The 19,238-nt window shown below is 41.7% G+C and overlaps 1 protein-coding gene across 3 annotated transcripts in view; it reads right to left on the reverse strand.

The window, feature by feature from the left end:
* Nucleotides 1–1,109: 1,109 nt before the first annotated feature.
* mctp2a (multiple C2 domains, transmembrane 2a) overlaps nucleotides 1,110–19,238 on the reverse strand; it is a 33,264-nt gene continuing 15,135 nt past the window's right edge. For all 3 annotated transcript variants that reach the window (XM_026176010.1, XM_026176007.1, XM_026176008.1), the window contains 6 exons: nucleotides 12,516–12,635; nucleotides 10,653–10,694; nucleotides 6,027–6,136; nucleotides 5,787–5,896; nucleotides 3,719–3,816; nucleotides 1,110–1,568 (listed from right to left, as the gene is read on the reverse strand). In XM_026176010.1, coding sequence (XP_026031795.1) covers nucleotides 1,509–1,568; nucleotides 3,719–3,816; nucleotides 5,787–5,896; nucleotides 6,027–6,136; nucleotides 10,653–10,694; nucleotides 12,516–12,635 — 540 coding nt within the window. In that variant the 3' untranslated portion in view covers nucleotides 1,110–1,508. The remainder of the gene's footprint in view (nucleotides 1,569–3,718; nucleotides 3,817–5,786; nucleotides 5,897–6,026; nucleotides 6,137–10,652; nucleotides 10,695–12,515; nucleotides 12,636–19,238) is intronic.

A 19,238-nucleotide genomic window follows, 5' to 3' on the forward strand; every position in this document is an offset into this window, starting at 1 on the left:
TCCATTGCTGGAGTCCACTCCTCAGTTCAGCTCAACTTCAATTATAACTATATATTGTATTGTATATTGTGAAAGAGAGTATCTGCCATTTATCTAGTGGGCAAAGAAGGAAATACTACTATTTCTAGTTTTAATTTCCTCTTATGTACTCTCATATATTCTACAGGATGCAATTATTTTGAAGAACAGTTCTTTAGTCACTTTGTGAAACATTTATGTGAGCAACATAAATAAGAAGAAATACTGTTTTGCACAATCAAAAATGATCAAAGATGCCAATCGATCATTTTGCGTATTTAAAATTAATATGCGCGGGAACACTGAGAGATGATACGCTATATCCCTTGACTTTGAAAAACTGTTGCGGGAATACAGATGGAAAAACAGAGTACGTGTGTGTGTGTGTATATGTGTGTGTACGTGTGCAACCATTAGATAGGCCAGGTGATTTTAGTGGAAATATAAAGCACTAAGTGCCGGGGATGGAGAGAGTACTCTCTGTGAGATGAGCTCTTTCTCTCTCATCTGGACCCTGTTATTGTGAGAAGGCAACAAAGCAATACATTAGGAAGCACACTGGAGCCACACAGCTTTGATGTGAGCTTGGTAACCAAGGCGCAGCAGTGGCCGGTGTGTGAGCGCCGTTTCAATGGCTGTGTTGTGTAATCAGATGTGTTTACTGTGTATTCAAGTAAAGAAGTGGTGTAATCCATGCTCACAAGAGTGCAGTTATTGAAAAAAAAACAAGAACTCAAACTGATCAAGATTCTTTATTCAGGATTCTTGCAGATTCTCCATTTGATGATGCAGACACGATGCTAGGAGGTAAAACTTGCACGTGAATTTAACAGGAAACACAAAAACTTTACTTAAGCCAAGCAAGTTGGAAATAATACATTTCATGACTATATTTGTTTCTGAGATAAAATTAGGAGTGCTTGTAGGATTACGTTAAATAAAGCAAATCTATACCACAAAAAAGATAAATTCAGTACTCTGTCCTTAATATTTTAAATATAAACAAAAAATATTATTTCACCACAGTTATTTAAAATATATGTGACCTTTAGTTAAATGAACATATAAAGAAAAAAAAGAACATTGCAGTGGTTTGTTAAGTTTGTATTTTCTTTTCTTTAAGGCAAATTTCTCAGTTTTACCAAAGTCGAAAAAAAGCCCCAGATGCTTTTCATTCCTTTCTAAATTATATCCAAAGATGAAGGCTGAGCCTCGCAATGCTCTTTTTTCTTTACCTCCAAGCTTGTGATTGACAGCGCCATGTGCTGCCCTCCTAGCGGCTGCAGTTCACAGCCCCTGTCAGGGGGGTGGCAAACACACAAGCCAGAGAGCGGCTAGCTGCCCCTCAGCAGCAGGGAGCAGAGTTAGGGTGGTATGATGGGGTGCACGGGGTCAGGGGCTCTGCTGGCACTGGAGCATTGTTGTCAGGTGGATTGCATCATGCCACATTTAGAAAGAGACCAGCCTTTCATCCAGCGTGTCCGCGGAGCTTACTTTTTCTTCCGCGCCTGGTTCTGGCTGGTGGGCGCTCTCAGCACACTGTACTGCACCTGTAAAAACAAACAGGAGTTTGGTCAGAGGCAGGTAATCCGAGCTCAGTGGAGCGCACGGTAATGGCTCCCCTGAGGAGAGCTGGTGCAGGGGAAAGCGAGGCAGGCTCGCCTGTAATGAATCATTTTTTAAACACAGGAGCAGAGGGGATTAATCACAGGGAGGAAGGATTTGAAGAGTCAAGGGTTCTGTACCAGTGAACGCCCCCCTCATTCTGCACCACAATCACAATATTAGAAACAGACATCAACTGCTGAGATGACCTGCCAGCCAGGCCAGTGAGGGAGTTGCGAGCTGCATAATCACTCAGTGTAAGTTATGTCCCCTAAAGAAAACTTTGTAAGTGTTTAGTGTTGTTTAAGCTGAGCGCTACCAACACAAGTTGATGTATAAGTTTCTTTATGACTTTGCAAACCTCTGAGTGACTTTAATTTCTCCGGGCTAAAACTGGACCTGAAATGTGATATTTGAACTTAAGACCTTGTTCTTTCTCCTGGCTACATATGTAGTGTTAAACTCAAGGAACTCAACTCATGTTACACACTTTCTCATCCATAAATTCCCGCATGTGCTTGCGAAATATGAATCGGGTTTATTCGGACGCTAATTTTTGTCTTTTTTAAAATTACCACCAAAATTCCCATCATATGCCAAAGAGGGCCGATCATAGGGTAAGCTGAAAAGACAAGTTGGAATTTGAAAACTTGCTTTGAAGCTTGCTCGCTGAGCTCAAACAATACGGTGAATCTGTTGAATAAAGGTAAGAACTCTATGCTAATTAGCTGCTCTCCATTATTAGAATGGGAGATGGAATGTGGGAACAAAGTGACTGCCTCCTGCATCAGAACATGAAACTGTCCTCAGAACTGACAGATGCTTCTTATTTCAAGACAGACACTGTGTTGTCAGAAGTCCCCGTTTGAGGCGGACTTTGTAGATGTGCACAAGCACTAATTGCCAAGTCACATTTGCAAGAAAGACAGGAGTCAATTTTCCTCCTTTGTGGTCTTCTGTGTCCACACCTATCTGAGGATTGAAGTTCTAAGTCAACAAAAAAAACAATATGTGGTTTATTGTTTTTGGGTCTCCTGTGTATATGATGTTAAGGTTATTTTTCACAGCGCATAATGGAACGTACTTATGATTAATCTTAAGAGTGTTTTGTTTCCTTTTTTTATGACTGAGGCTATTTTCAAGATGTAGTTCCTCTTTTAATCCAGGCTAAAAAAAAAAAACAGGGAAAAAAAAAGTATTGTTTCTATGGGATTTGAAAATGAGTCAATTTCAAAGCTCAAATAGTGTATCCCAATGGGGGAAAAAGACATACAAAGGATTCTGAATCAAAATGTATTCACCACCTTGTTTTGCCAACTCAGTCAGCCAAATCTCAAACAACACAGGCTCCCTCCAACATCACAGAGAAGTCAGCAATGGCTTGCTGCAGAAGGACATCAAGGGTGCAGCTGAGAAACAGACTAGGGTGAGAGTGCCTTGCCAGATCCAGACTGTCAGGATTTCTCGCTCTATTCTGTCTGGTGAGTTACCTGCGAGATAAAGGCATTGTGTGGCACTTCATTTCCTGGCTAAGCAAAATCCTCAGTCAGAGAGCGCCGAGCACCCAGCGCCACTTATAACACCCTGACAGCTCCTCTCAGCTCTGTGATGTAAATGCAAATGACATATCAGCCATGGCTAATATGTAATCACATATGGCACCCAGCAAGTCGACTGGGGCTCGCAACTACATTAATTGACTCTACCACCCTGAAGTGACTGGGGCCACATCAGAGTTTCTCTGCTGACACAACAGCCAGACACATCAGGAGCCCTCTCTGTCGGCATGCAGCCAATCACTGGCTTTTATGTCACAGCGCTTCAATCAGCCGTGCAAAATTGCTAATAACGGACAAGGCCTCTGCAATATGGCTGAGGAGAGATCTGAGCATCTCCTTATTCGGGCAATGCAGCAGCTACACGGAGTTGCACTGTGGAATAATTGGGGCAGGCCCGCTTTAAAGGCGAGTGTCCATTAATAATCAAACAAAGCCAGAGGATATATCTCTGCAACACTTGGGAATTCTGGTACAGCAAATAATGCGGACATCTTCAGGGAATTCTCTCCATATCTGTATGTAAAATTGGACCTTACCTTTTGAACATCTGAAGGCACCCTCTTGAGGAAATCCAGTATTTCATTACTGTCAATACTATATGGGTTGCGCAGCTTCTTGGTAAATTTGTTAATGCCTGTGAAAACAGGAATGCATTATTAAATAAAGCCGTCGTACAGGACACAAGTTTCTATAGTTTTATATAGTTTTGTACTGTAAATAACACCTATAATAAAAAAACAGTTGTGCAACTCTATCAGTGCAGAATTTCCCCACCTTGTTTAAGTAATAGCTGAAAAAGAACATGTGCAAGAAGGGTGTCGCTGTTGCAGTAAACAGTGTGTTAAGTGGATGAGTTGTACATAAGGAACATTATTCAAATATGATCTTACCCTTTATTAACAAAGTTTATTTGTAATTATTAGAAGGACTCCTGACCACATTCGCAGTGTGTGCTGCATCCAGTTTATCAAATCACCAGTAGAGCAGGTGGTGTACAACGATTTTGAATCAGCAGTAGACGCAAATCACTTTTCAGAACCTCAGTGCCAAATGGTCTCCCCTTTGACATCCTAGGATGTTATAGTAGAACTCTCAAAAACAAATGCTAAACATCTTCCCGACTGAACCCTGTAGATTCTTCCACAAAGGGTAATAATGGTCTCTGGATTATACCAGGAGACGCAACTTCCAAACAGCAGTATTACCCTTCGACATATAAATTACTATTTACTATTTGCTCAGTGTGCAAGTTTGAAGACTGTAATGGTGTCACATACGCACACATCAGAACAGGATATCCAGGAAGTAAAGTTTAAAAAAAGCAGGAAGTTTAAAGGAGATAGCGTCAAAATTTTATGGGAAGAAAAGTTTTTTCACAGATCTAGGCACGTCTGACATTTAATGGGTGTAAAATTGTGCATTAACTAATCAATGACAAGTGTTTATCAGTCACTCAAACAGTATTTATTAACCATTCATTAATCGGTTATAACGTTTTTGAACATGCATGCATCAGGTTGTTGTAAAATCACAATAAAGATGATTCAAAGATCAGTTATTAACCCATTGGCATTAGTAATTTTATAAACAAGTGAAAGATTATGTAACAACTTTAGCTTTAGCTTACTAAAGCATCTGAATCTCATTTAAGAATAAAATATTTAATTACCCACAAATGTACTATTCATTAATAGTAGTTACAAAGTGTTAGCAGTTACTTTAATTTGAACTATAGGTACTCGGTTATAACAACTTTTTTCCACTTTTGTTTGCTTCAATATGATCTTTTTGTGCACATCTATATTTACTTTACAAATAGTTCCATACCACAGAGGGAAAAAAAATCTCTTGGGTCTTGTAATGGGACCATTATATTCACAGCTCAGTACTGCTTGTACCTCAGCATGCAGACAAAGAACCTAAGGACTTAAATATGTGCAAGAAACTTGAAAGGCTTGCCTTGCAACCACAGAGATGGGGGTTAACTGGGAAGGCAGAGGAGTGTCTCAGACTGTGTGTTTTTTGTTTGATATGGTGGTTTTTTGGTATTGATTGTGTTGAAGGCAGTGTGGAAGTACAGTGGTTGTGGGCTTACAGCTGGAGGAGGAGAGCCTGTTAAGGGCAGCATATCTCCCTGACCACTGAGATGACGGTCTATTCTCTATGACTACAGCAGATAATGAGAGGCTAGACCAGGAGCCTACAGACTGCCCAAGGACATCATGTATTATATACAGCTTGCTACTCTACCTCTGCTTTGTTTTCACACAAACCCTCGGTCATACCTCTGCTGGGCTCTGCTACATCAGCCCACACTGGGCAGAGCAAACCTCTGCAGCTGTCTGATCTCTGTGCATTTGCAGAGGTGTTGAGATGGCATAGTTCTTAAATTAGTGTACTTCATTAAATCATGGATTAACAGTTAGGAAGACTAAAAGAAGTTGTGTTTTGCAAAGATGATATAGGTATATATTTCTTTCTATAATATTTGTAGAGATATTTTTGGTTTTATATATATGTATAAGTGGATCAAATAACAAAAGGTATTAAGTATCTTTTGTGAATTAAACATGCTTGCGATTTTTCTCCACATGTGGTACTTACCCCATATCAGTACAATGTATCGCAGTGGGATCAAATACAATAGCGCTGCTGCCACAAACAGCACCAAGCAGGCCAAGCACGACAAGAATGGGACAGACCAGTTGAATATGCTGTAAAAAGAATAACATGTCCAGTTAAGTTTTATATATACACTACAACAATAAAATGTTAGTAATTTAAATGTATTATGTATAATAAAATCCAGATATTTGGCAGGTAATTATGAAATAGTCATATTACTTCTTAACTCGCTCCCCGATGTTTGCAATCTCCTCCAAAACGTTCTGGACAGCCAGCACTACTTCCTGCACCATATATATCTTATCAATCAAACCCTTTTTTCCGGGTTCCTAAAGTGAAACAAAAAAAATGCACAGACACTGATGAGGTACACTGTATGTCAATTGTTGGGCAGAGTAGACAAAGACCAGTTTATCTCTGCTGTGCTATTATGTGTGATTTATCTATTGAATGGCCCGTAATGAGCAAACACTGTACATCTTCAGACTATGCTTTTGAAGATGAGACAGACTCGGCCATCCACATAACAGCTTCAGAGCACTGAGAGATTTCAGCTTTTGTCCGTCACACACAATGGAGCTGTTGCACAAGTGCAGCACAATCAAGACTCTCCGGTAGATGAAAAGTACAGAAAATGGCCATCTGCAATCAGACAGACTAGACGACCTAGACAAGAAGTGCAGGGGCCTCACAACTTAGGAGCGATTTTATTCCAGGAACCTGCACAGGACGAGTCTGAACACGTTTTGCTTCCTAACCTATCCTAACATTCTCAAAAAAACAACAAAAAACACACACACACACTTCAACCTGCTTAGAACACCACGCACGAATATTATCACAACCATCACGACGCAAAGCGCGCTATTTGCTTTTATGCATTGAGATAATAAACAAGGTGGAAAAGCAATAAGTCAGAACGAGAGCGGATTGGGCTGTTTGTCTTGAAATGAAGCAAACGTGATTGCATCAAACTTGGAAATAATGGCAACTGTGAAGCCTTCCAGGGCAGAGAAGTAGACTAGAGATAACACGAGTAACACAAGCTAAAGAGGGCTGAGGAGCCTCACATCAAAAGGAGGAAATAATGACAGGAATGATGACAGAGAGAAGTGTGGGAGAGGGAGAGTGAGAAGGGGGATGAGAGTGTTGGGGGTGGGGGTGGTTGGCTTGCTCTAATGGACCCTAACAGGAGGCTTGAGGATGTCTATATGTTTGTGTTACAAGTCAGCTGAAGCAACAGCCAGTGTCCATTGACAGGGCGCAGACAGAGTGCCTTTATCAGAGCTTCATGAGGCAGCCCCTGGGAACACGCTGTCTGCCAGCACAGAGAGACTCCCCACTGCTGGGCCCACTCTCCTCCACGAAAGGCGCAGGAAGAGAGCAATTCCCACACTAGCGGAGCCTCCCCCACTGGGCTCCGATCTGGACAGACACTGAAGGCCTAGCACTGTCCAAAAAAGGAAAAACTATCACAAATATGCTTTCTGTGAGATTAACATCTCACGGTCTCATTATGAGGAAAGACGACTATCTGTGTGCACGCTTCGTTTTTGCTCTCCCCCCTCACTGCACCGGGAAACAGAGGAAACCATCCTGAGTGTCTTTTACTCCACATCAGGTGTTAGTTGAGCTGACTGGGGACGCTTTCAAGTTTATTTTGAAGGCGCGGAACATCTTCAGAGTTTGCTAAAAGCCATTACGAACCGTGTTGGTAAGCTCCTGCAGGACTTAGACAGCCACACATCAAATGATAGCTCATTTGATATGGAGCCTCGTCAGTTAGGCATTCCTTTCCTTATTTCCATTTAAACTTGTTTAAGCAGCCCAATTACATGACTTGGAATTCAAATATATTACAGTATGAGATACGAAGCATTATTTATCTACAACGGATACGCACGCAAGGTAAATCTAGGCCCCAAAAGAAAAAAGAAAAAGAGAGAAAACCATATTGGCTTTCATTTCTAAAAGAAAAAGCAGACAAATAGATGTGCTCTGAAGTATGCATCAAGAGGCAGAGCTCTCGTGATTATCATTATTCATCTGCTTTAAGATTCCTGAAATCCTCCATCTCCTTAGCGACCAAAACTGAAGTCCTTCCTACATTAATCATGTGATGATATTCTTTGTTCATTTCTCTTTTAAGCATGTACTTGAGCGCGAAGAAAACAAATAAATAAAAGATCTCCCTCTTAAATGGGAAAGGATGGCTGAACTGGGAATGGACTAAACGAGGCCTAAATGTCTACTGATTAGAAAACCTGTGTGAAATCATAGTCTCATTTCAGATAAAATTGTAAAAGCTTCCTTTTAAGGTGCCGTAATGGAGAACCAATTTGATCTCCCACACAAAGGTAAACATGCTCTCACAGACATGTGGAGCTATCAAAAGCTGGGGGGGGGGAGAAGCTCATTTAGCATCATTTTAATTAGAATAAACAGTGCCAAATTTGAATTCTCAGACTGAATCTTTTTTTTTCTTTTTTTTTTTCCTGACATGGATACAAAATCTCTCTAAACAAAAAACACCTGCGTTCCTGAAACAAGCTAACAAACAATTTGCTGAGATAGGGCTTTAATGTAATGTTGGGTCCACATGCAGCACGACGTGCACATCACAGATCACGACATGGGCAGTCTGTCTGGCTGGCGTGCTCAAGGAGACCCAGCGGTGAATGTGGACTATCGGGTGAGTGATGGAGTAACCCCGCAGCCCAGTCTAGCACCCCCACAACCACCTCCTCACCCCCCCACCAACTCCCCTGGGCTGGGTTCTGCGAGCAAGTCAACCTCAGACTTGGACGCGGGGGTGTACAGGCTGTTTCCTCTTCCCTGTTCGTTTCTGTTGGAGATCTATGGACTTGTTTTGCCTCTCTGTTTCTTTATGTTATGATTAAATATTGTCTATGTGCTCCATTGATACCTAAGGCCAAAGGGAAGTCACTTTGGCCACACATAATTTGTAAGCCCTCTCCTTCCCTGAGGACAGATTTGTTCACAGGCAGGGAATCTGTTCTGTATTATCCTGCTGTAATGCTGCCTTGCCTTTCGTCTCTCTTTAACGTCATGCCTTCACATTCTTGCCGCTCTGACTGAGGTTTACATATTTCCTTCCTCAAGGGGGAAAAAAGAGGGGGAGATAAAAACATATTTGAGTGGTAATCATAACCTTCTCAGAGGGAAAAGAGACTGTGGGGAAAAAGTGAGGCTTTGAAGTCATCAAATTTAACACTGATCACTCTTTAACCCCAAATATTTTTAAAGAAGACTTTGATAGGGTGTGTAAAGCTACACTGCTTGATCTAACTGCATGATATCGCATTCAAGTGACAGCAAGACCATAACAAGACTTTCAAATAAGCCACTTTAAATTAAAGCTGACAGCTTAAAACAAACATGGGTGACTGCTTAATTAGTAAATGAAAGGAGATATTTCATTTCCTCTGAGTGTGAAAGGGCTTAGAAGGCTCATGGAAAAACCTTTCAAAAAGCTTTAAGAGGTGAAGGCTGAGTTTGCAAACACATGGTGTATATATAGAGAATCATAAACCAAAGCAGTTTGTGGGAGAAAAAAAGAGACATTTCTCGCTTATGTGTTGAAGTTTCAAGGTGAAACCAATAATGATTTTTCTGACCTCGTAATGTAATGATGATTTGGTCAATTCAGTTCCCAGTTCAATGTGGATAAAATGCCGGATTCTCTCAGCGTTGCCGCTGTTTGTTTAAGCCTCGGTTTGCCTGTTAGTAGCTGTGATAGGAAGTGTGGGTTTTCCACTTTGTATGTGCAGACATATCACACGAGTTTCATCTGTGAATTAGCCCGTCCTTTCAGACAGGATTTGCAGGATGTGCCTGTGTTTTTAAACAAAGCTGGCTTTTTTTTTGTAGCCCCTGGTTATCACAGCAGAATATATTGAGCACATTATGGATATGAATCCTGGGCCTAGACACGCAGCACAGGGGTCATTGCTTGGAGGCTTTGCGTTAGTTCCACACTTCATTGCCATAAAGCAATAATACACATCCCTGTTAACTTTTTTCCCTTCTGTACTAAAAAAACAGCGGGTTGAGTATAATTGAATATTATCTGCTGTGGGAAGTATAATTTTCAGGCTACTTAAAGATTTCCTGTTGTTCTGTTTTTCAAGCGATGTCATTATTATTTATGATTTCTCACAAAGGAAAAGTGAAGATAAGTGATAACCTTTTGGGGTGTGGTATGTGTTTGTTACTGTATCCCGTTCTAAAAGATCATACTCAGTGTAACTTCTCCCTTTAGAAAAGGATGACATAAGAAAATCTACTTATTTTGTCCCCAAAAGCGGACTCGAAATCTACCTAATGATGCGGTTTGGATTTGTAGAGTGCTGCAGAAACTCTGTGCAATGCATTCAGGATTGATACTGAGTGCCCAGAGGAAGAGAACAAAGAGCTTTGTGCTACAACTGTTTCACAGACTTTGAATGCATGAAAATATGGAAAAGAGCTTCAGAGAGCTGTCATTGTGACTATGCTAAAATACTGACTAGGACCCGTGTGGCTTTTTTATTTTGTCTGAATATTTCCTGAGAAGAAATTTGCAAAAGAATCACAGCTATTTGGTTGAATCGGGTTTGTCTCTGCCACAAGCATGCACGCATCGCCATGTTTGATTTAACCTTAGTTATTCAGAAAAAAATATTTAAAGGATTTTTGCTCAAGCCGTTGTGTAAAATCACAGTGAAATGTTAAAACAGCATGCGCTAAAATATGTATTTACATTCATAGTGAAACTGAGAGGAAATAGCATTCTAGCAGAACAAGTTATCCCTTAAAATGCAAGAAGGAGACAACATAAAATACCTTCTCGTCTTCCTCCTCGTCGTCACCTATGGTCATGTTCACCTAAGAGAAAATAAAGGGTAGAGGGTGAGTTCCAACGAATGGGACATGTGGGCACTGGAGCATTTTTAACAAACACCTAGTAATGAAATTTTCTTTGAGTACATTCACCCCTATTGGGAGAGGCTTGTTTCCATAGAGACTGCATCACAGGGGTGACCTCACACAAAAGCAGAGGTGAAAAAGGGCCTTCCTCACAAGAGCACTGTCACACCAAAGCAATCTCTTTTCTTCACAACATAAGCACACAGAAAAACAGAAAAGGAAAGAAAAAACACATTTAATTTGGATGTTGTTGCCTAGATCACTTTATATCAAGTCATCCCTGACCCCTCTGTGGTGCGCGCTGTGGCATTGCCTGGGCACAGAGTTGTGTCATTGCCGGCCAGAGGGTCACATGAGGGTGACAGAGGCTCCACACTGGATATGAGGTTGATCCTGGGCTTTAACATTGCCCAGGGATGGCATCTTGAGCCAGCAGCCATAAACACAATGACTGGGACAGAGATTTCGCTTTGGGGAGGGTGCGTGAGGAGGCCAGGCCCCTGGCTGGCCAGTGAGAAGGCTTACAACACAGTGAAATTGGGGGGCAGTCAGAAGTGTGAACAGCATTAACCTTCACAAGCATGTGTAGGGCGAGAATAATTTCCATAAGACTAGATAGAGAAAAGATAACACTGTTGAAAGACCTACAGTCTTCCACCTACAGATGTGGACAAACAATATCAGCAGTCTGTAAGCTGCATCGCATATTCATAGTCACTTCATTTGAGTGGCTTTTTGCTGCTTGAGGTTTTGTATTTGGAGACAACATAGAAACTAATGTTACTAGCTATGAGCTGCATACAGTGGAAAGCTGCCACAACTGACTGTAGTGTTGGGGAAGATATTTTTTGGGGAGTGGCTCAAAAAGTAATGATTTATGTTGCTGTATTTATGCCCCATGTGCACCAAAGGAAATTAATTCCTTCCACCGCTGGGTTAAAGGGACAAATCCCCCCTAAAAAAATTTACATATACACAAATGTACACATTTATCTCAGCTGTAGTCCTCCTTTATTCACAAATATTATTTCAGTGATAGTCTGCCTTCTTCTGAGTAGAATGAAACCAGATGGCACTTATCTCGAGTCTCTCAAAGCACCAAAAAATAAAATAAAGAACTATGCAGCAATGTCTCTTTCCGCACACCAGGACCTGGTCATTCAAAAAATCCAAAAACATTGTTCTTAGCTTAATGTGGAAACTGTTTTCGCTCTTACCAAACTATACAAACCAACCGTATCACTCACATGAGAAAGTCCGTCTACCCCTGGCGAGTTGCTTGTGCTGGTGACAGCACAGCAGGATGTAAACACAGTGTCCCCTCCCATTCCGATGTAATTTTAGCTGCTTGACTCTTTTGGTTGGCAGATGTAGATCGTAGAAAGAAAATAGCTACTGTTTTAAAATCTGCTCACAACAAGGTTTGTGAATCTTCACTCAAAAAAAAAAAAGCTGATTTAATTCAATGTAAATTTTGAAATGTAATTTTGCCACATAAGCACAAAGAATCATTTTTGGAATGTTTTTGAGTAACCAGGTCACATTTTGTTCTTCTGCTTTGAGGATCTTGTGCCAAAAAGAAGGCAGCTTACAGGAGATAGCTCCAAAACAGGGCAATTCACACCAAAACAATCTACATGGATGAAGCACAGTGGAGGGCAGAGAGAAAAAATGTGATTGACTTTGAGATGAACTATCAATTTAACTTGTTACAAACTGTTGCACTGTAAAACCATGCATTTGAAGAAAATACTGAAGTTACGAGTCCTCATCGCTTACCAGGTCTTGGTTGTAGCTGGCCCTTCCTGTTGAGAGCTGGAAGTAGTTCCAGCCTATGAGGAGAAGCAGGAAGAGGGGAAGCATGAAGAGTTCCCAGTGCCACACTGTCAAGAGGAAGATCTGAGGAGAGAGAACATGACAGTATAAAGCAAAGCACACAGCACACACCACTGTACCCTCACCCAGCTTTCAAATCTCAGCAAACCTTTTCACAGAACAAAATATATAATGGTTTTAATCACGTCCTAAATTTCTTGATGACAGCTACAGTACTAAGCTCGTAAGATTTACAGCCAGTGGCAACAGATTTTACCCCTGGCAGTTTGAAAGTAAAAGACATTCAACTTTTAATATCATGAAATCCTATTTGCAGTATACACACAAATAGCACTGTGCTGGCAGAGTGCCTTACTGCTGAACAGAAAGTCTGACATGGATAGGCATGATATGCTGCCTTTTAACATCCACATCAAATCCTCTTAGATTCAGAGACAGGAACGCTTTCTGACGAAGCACATATGGCAACTAGAAAAGCATTTGCAACATTTACCCCCTCCGTGGCAATGATACTGAGAAAAGCCAAGACCCCTGGTAGAAATAAGATGGATCACACTGAATGAGTAATCCCTCATAATTCTGTAAAGGAGTGGTGCTAAGCACGTTGCACAACACCCACTGCATTTCACAGCAGAGCACTAATTGGACGGCTGTATTTAAACCCATTTAGTGACAGCCTAATGAGTCTGCCTCCAACTGAAATGATCGGGAATGTTTGAGGAGGATCACACCAGCAGGTTGACATGGATGAAATCAAAAAACTTTTAAATGTCCCCCACACGCTATATTAGATGTCCTAAAATGTAATAAAATGCGAATACGTGCCAGTGCACCCAACATGGCCCACTTTTATTTACCACAATTCATCTTGCGTGCTGAAATTTTGCGTATACCTTTTCTGTAATTAATGCTTCCTTTGCAAAAGTTACATTAGCTTTCACGTCCATTTCAAACGTAGTGTAACTACTATGTTGAACCCACACGACGGTCACAGTGTGCAGTCTAGGCTCAAAGAGCTGGAGGCTGCTTAGAGTATGAACAATATGTTCGAGTTAAGCTCGAGACAGGATGTGAAGCACTGAGGCCTTCAGGCCCCAATAGCAGGCCTGTAAACAGCAGACTGCTCCTGTCACAGCAACCATGCGGAGTCTGTGCATGTTGCTCTGGGGGGCAGTCTACCTATTGCCACACCAGGCCTAGGTTCAAACAGCCACCAGGGAAACGTGTACCGTGACTAATGCCGACAACACTGTGGCCCAAGAGCCCTGGGCTTCGCTACTGTACTGCTTATTATCCCCTCTATGCAACCTGGGTGGGAGGGGTGAGTGGGCCAAAGTGCCGTGCAGAAAGCAGTAAGATCACCAAGATGCAAAAAATGAACAATATAAGCAATGTGTTATTGTTACAGCTCATTTGAATTACGTACACAAAAACAAACTAGAGCTGGTAAATGATTTTAAAAAAAGGTAAACAATGAATATGCATGATGTGCAGATATAGCTGCGCTACATCTCCTCTCGGTTATGAATAACTTACGTCATGTGTTGTCACCTGAGTTCCCATGAGGCAATCTAAAGAAATGCTCCCCTCACCCCAGAGGAATTCTGCTGGCTGGTGGACAGGTAGCTTGTCATATTCCCAGTATTTTCATTAAAAAAAAAAAGAAAAGAGAAAAAAGGGGGGAAGGGAGGGTGTGCCTGGAAACTGACACAAGCCCAGCAGGAATGTTGAACCTCCTTGCCCTCCCTGCAAAAGCTTCTACATTAACCACTAAAGTCTAATTGCTTGGTCTCTGTCTTCCTGTGCAAGTCAACAGAGGGAGCCAATTCATTTCCGCCCAGGGAGCCAGCAGAGAGAATCTGTCACAGGTATTCATAATCGCCCACTAATGCAAATTTCTTCTCACAGCGTTCTGGCTCAGTGGACAAGATAAAAGCCTACAGAAATACAATGCCTTGTGTCTAAACTGAGTGCTTAAATGAGGGTATAAACCAAAACTGTCAGAAATATCTTCTCAATTCCTCCCTCATGGTATGTCAACCCATGTGTTCAGGATTTACATGCTTTTTTAACACTAATAAAAACGACGGAGAGAAACATCTGGGAGAGGCGCTCAGATTCCTTCACTCAGGTGTGCACACTGAGACTTGGCCGTCAGATATTCCGCAGTAATGAGAGGAGGCAGGGCTATTCCTTCCCCCTGTCTCCGCACATTCTACAGAGTTTCTGTGAAATGGAGACGGAGCTAATTCCCCACTTAAGTGGTTTATGTTTTATTAGCAAGCAGCTGAGTGATTAAAGGACATATTGGACAAAGTGCAGCCTTTCAAAAGTAAGTGTAAATTTGTAGGAAAATAATCTCGTTTTTAATTGCGTTCAGCTCCATTTCCGAGCCCAGCCGCATATTTTAATCGTCTTTTTGTCAGCATGACATTGCTAATATGTTGCACAAATACTTAAACGGTGATTTATTTCACCAAAAAGGACACAAAGCAGCAAATGAAAGCCAGAGTAGTAATAATTAATGATATACCTGGGCATTGCGGTTTACCCACAGCAAAATTGGATAACGAGCGACTTGTAATTGAACAAGTGTTGGTATGTATGTCTGGAAGGAGTGTCTCTAATGCAGGAAACCTCCCTTGACAAACACCATTTAGCTGAAAAATGTCTGTATGATTATGCACATGGTGCCTAGGGAGAAAAAAAAGAATGAATTAATAAAACTATTAGCACACGGTGGAGTAGATGATGGAGATGCACTCTCCTTAGCCACCTGTAAGCGCTTGGAGAAGGGGGCAACCCTGGGCAGAGCAATTCTGCCAGGAGGGTTAAGAACAGCCTGACAGATTTGTTTTATAGTGCCATTAATATGATTCCACTAAATGCATTCTGCGCCTTCTCATGCAGATCCCCTGGCCAGCAGAATCCAGCACCTAATAATAAAGCACTCAGCGATTAAAAGTGTGAATAAAATAACTTAAAGCTGAGCAAGCACGGGTAGCTTCCACCACCCACACTCTCCCTGGAGAGGGAGAAGGGACTGTAGCAAGAACAAAGGGACAAAGACACCTTCTATATAAGTTTCTATCACTGTAAATTGATTAACAGGGGGTGGCCCGATCTACCAACCTAAACCACTGACTGGCAGACACACCGCCAGACTACCAGGCTGCCAAATGCTCTGTTCATGCAGACAGACTATAAATATAGGCCTGATATCAGTATAAGATAAATAAAACTGTTGATAATCCAAATAAGTGTAATGTCACAGCACCAGGGCCTTCACAAAATCCTTATTGTTTCTGTTTAAAAAAATAAAAAATAAATAAAAGCTGCTTTTTCCCCCTCCCCTCAGTGTGGTACATTTCAAAAATACCCTTATTTTTAAACTATGCACCAAGCAAAAACACAAAAGATTTAATCTTGGCTCTATCTTCACTATTTCTCTTCAGTTGCACTCCACTTGGAAAGCTAAACAAAGCGAGAAGAGCGCCAGCCAGCATTATGAGGGTCAGTCATGGGGGCTGTGGACGGATGCCAGATTACGTGAACATACAGTGAAAGAGTTTAAGACGGACTATAGGCTGCAGGGTTTGTGTCTGAATGTGTGTGGTAGTCTCTATGTGTGTGTGTGTGTGTGTGTGTGTGTGTGTGTGGCAGAGAGACACCAAAAAGGACATAATTGATATATGTGATTAATGGCAAAATATGAACGCTACAAATAGTAAAATCATAAAATTAAGTCATGAAAAAAAATCTTAGGAACTTTTACAAAACCTTGAATAATTTTTATTGTGACTAAAATTTTCCTCTTATGGGTGAAATCAAGGGCAGTAAAATGAATCTGAAAGACCTCAATTACAATACAAAAAACCCCAAACAAACAAAAATAAAAATAATGAATCAAAGGCATAAGTAGCAACTCGGCTCATGCGAGTCCTGTTTTTTTGTTTTCAGCTGAGCTGAAACAGAGTCTGGATGAGAGGGCTTATGTGGGGGACAGGCGCGGCAGGCTTTAAAGTAGCTGTAAATGCAGAGCAATGAGACATGTAATTTGTGTTGAGCTCGGGCCAGTGTGGGGACAGGCTTTCAGGGGGTGTCGGAGGCAGAGGAAGCACAGATAAGATTTCTCTTCAGGGCAGGTAGAGTGTGTGGGCAGCCATAGTGCTCTGAGCTAACGCTGAATAAATATTTCACATACCCTCAGCTCAAGTCTTATCGACTGAGGGGAGGGAAAGAGAGAGACAGTGAGCGTAAAAGGGGCTACCTTTGAAACAGGGAGCGATACGGTGGGGAAAAAAATCATGTTCCTCTTAAGCAGAGTGAAATCATTTGTGGGAGTTGCAAAGTGTGACACAATTAGGAACAAAATTTTTAAATAAGTATATACTAACATTATTTTACATACCTAAAGAAACAAAACTGACTGTTTTTTTTTTTTTATATTATTTAAAATTAATATTCATTTTTCTTCAGGATAGGGTATAAATAGTACAAAGGTACCAATTTTAATTATAAATGTCCAAGTAAATAAAAACAATTACATTTCTTAGGAAAGCTCAAAACCTAAATATAGTGTTATACAGCGCAACTGACATCAAATCTGTGTGCAGTACTTTTTCAAAGTCAGACCCAAATGATTAGCATTGAATGATAAGCCTGTAAGTCTGCCTGCGCGGTACAATGCAATAGTGATAGCTCTTCATCAAAGCACTTATGAAGAGCAGCTGTGCAATGCGAGGCATTAGCATTTGCACACGGGGACATTTCTGGCCGTTGTCTCCCTGCCTGTCTGACACATGCCAGGGCCAGAGTAGCGCCAGTACAGGCTGGAGCGGGGCAGTCAGCGGGGGCCCCGTGGTGCCTGTCAGTAGTGGCTACGCTGACCCCGCACTCCGGCACTGGCCACTAGTGTTTAATCCGTGTCGGGAGCGTTAACACTGAGCGACCTCCCGGGTGACAGATCTGCCATGCAACCCTTCTCCCCTGAGGAGGTGTGTGTGTGTGTGTGTGTGTGTGTGTGTGTGTGGTGGGGGGGGGTTGGGTGGCAGTGGCACCGACTCTTTCTCCCTGTCAGCTCAGCTCACGTCGGGGCCAAGACCAGCCCCGAAACAGCCACACACAGGGGTGGACAGGTCGCTACCTCAGCTGCACAGGGAGAGGTGTCCTCTGTGAGTGGGAAGGTGGTGATGATACGGCGCAGACAATGGGGTCAAATGCAGAGCATACTTCAACTAGGCTGAAAACATGCATAATATAAAACAACAAAGCGCAACAGATGCACTGACAAAATCTTGCCTTCTCATAATACCGTAACTACTTAGTAAAACTTTCAAGTGAATTCATGCTGTTTTCTAACTGTAATGATCGGCAGTGGTTTCAGTTAATTCACGAGCGCCGGCAACTTTGAATGTCCTAAAACATAAAACATTCGCAGCCCTAATGACGTGAACGTTAGCACAGAAAGCTTATTAATCCCACTAATAACGTGACATGTTCCAAGGTTACACACTGAATTCAGCCGGCCTCAAGAGCTGTCAGCAGAAAACTGCTATTTGAGGGCAGATAAATAATAATAGCGTGTTAAATCAGGAGGCACTGCTGAGCAGTTTGCAAGTAGTCACAGACTATCATTTAATAATTAATAGATCTCGGGCTAAAACACCATGAACACACACCGCCATCGCTGCCATCATTTTTTTTCTCCCTTCTAGACACATTCCCACTGCACAGCCTGTGAGAACTCCCACAGCCACAGAGATGGAGAGTGTAACCCTCATGAGACTGAAAAAAACCACTCCTTTAAGGCCTCCAACTTTTTCAAACAGAGAGAAAACAGATGTAAAGCAGAAACAAGGAGACGATTCACAGGCGCACGCGGACCTCTTGCTTTTCTCGCAAAAAGCCCAGGCACGCCGCAATGCAGTAAACCACAAAAGAGCACATCCAAGACTCACAGAGCATCTCATATTCAGGGACGGTGTTAACAAGAACAATTATGACAACTCTGATTGTGGCCTTCATCTTGGCCAGGCTGGTGTTCTGGTTAATGGCTCTGACTGCTGTTGCTCTACACAGGTGGTCTCCTGAGACCTCTGGAGCCAGATCTGACCCCGTCCTGCCCTCATCTGGGACGACGATGATTCTATCAGCCCACAAAAAAAAAAAAAAAAAAAAAAGAGCGCCCGCTGCAGCTGCCAAGTGTGTTTACAGCTGCACCGCATCAAACATTCATCAAATGCCATCTTTACAGTGTGTGATGTGAGGCAATCAGCATTTCACAGGCCGTCAAATGATGTCTAAAGCAGTTGTTACCTGGCAATGTCGAAAAGAAAATGGTTCAAATACTCACGAAAGGTTTACAGGTTTCTTTCTAGTTAGTCCTGACAGATGAGGTACCTCATATGTTAAAATATTAATTCTACTTAAATACTTAAAACGGTCTAATGACAGCAAAGCTCAAAATAAGCTTTCAAGTGTAAATGATCCCCCTCCTTTTTTTTACCTTTCAACCATTTCATCTAAATCAAAATTGTTCTCAACTTTAAACTCCAGATTAATTTGGCTTGTTAATACGCGCTCATTTCTTTCTTTCTTTTTCATCTTTTTCTTCTTCTTTTTTTCCTGGAAGAAACTTGTGTCTTTTGGTTTAATGCACAGAAT

The sequence above is a fragment of the Astatotilapia calliptera genome, chromosome 7, assembly GCF_900246225.1.
Source record: "Astatotilapia calliptera chromosome 7, fAstCal1.2, whole genome shotgun sequence".
Lineage (NCBI taxonomy): Eukaryota > Metazoa > Chordata > Actinopteri > Cichliformes > Cichlidae > Astatotilapia > Astatotilapia calliptera.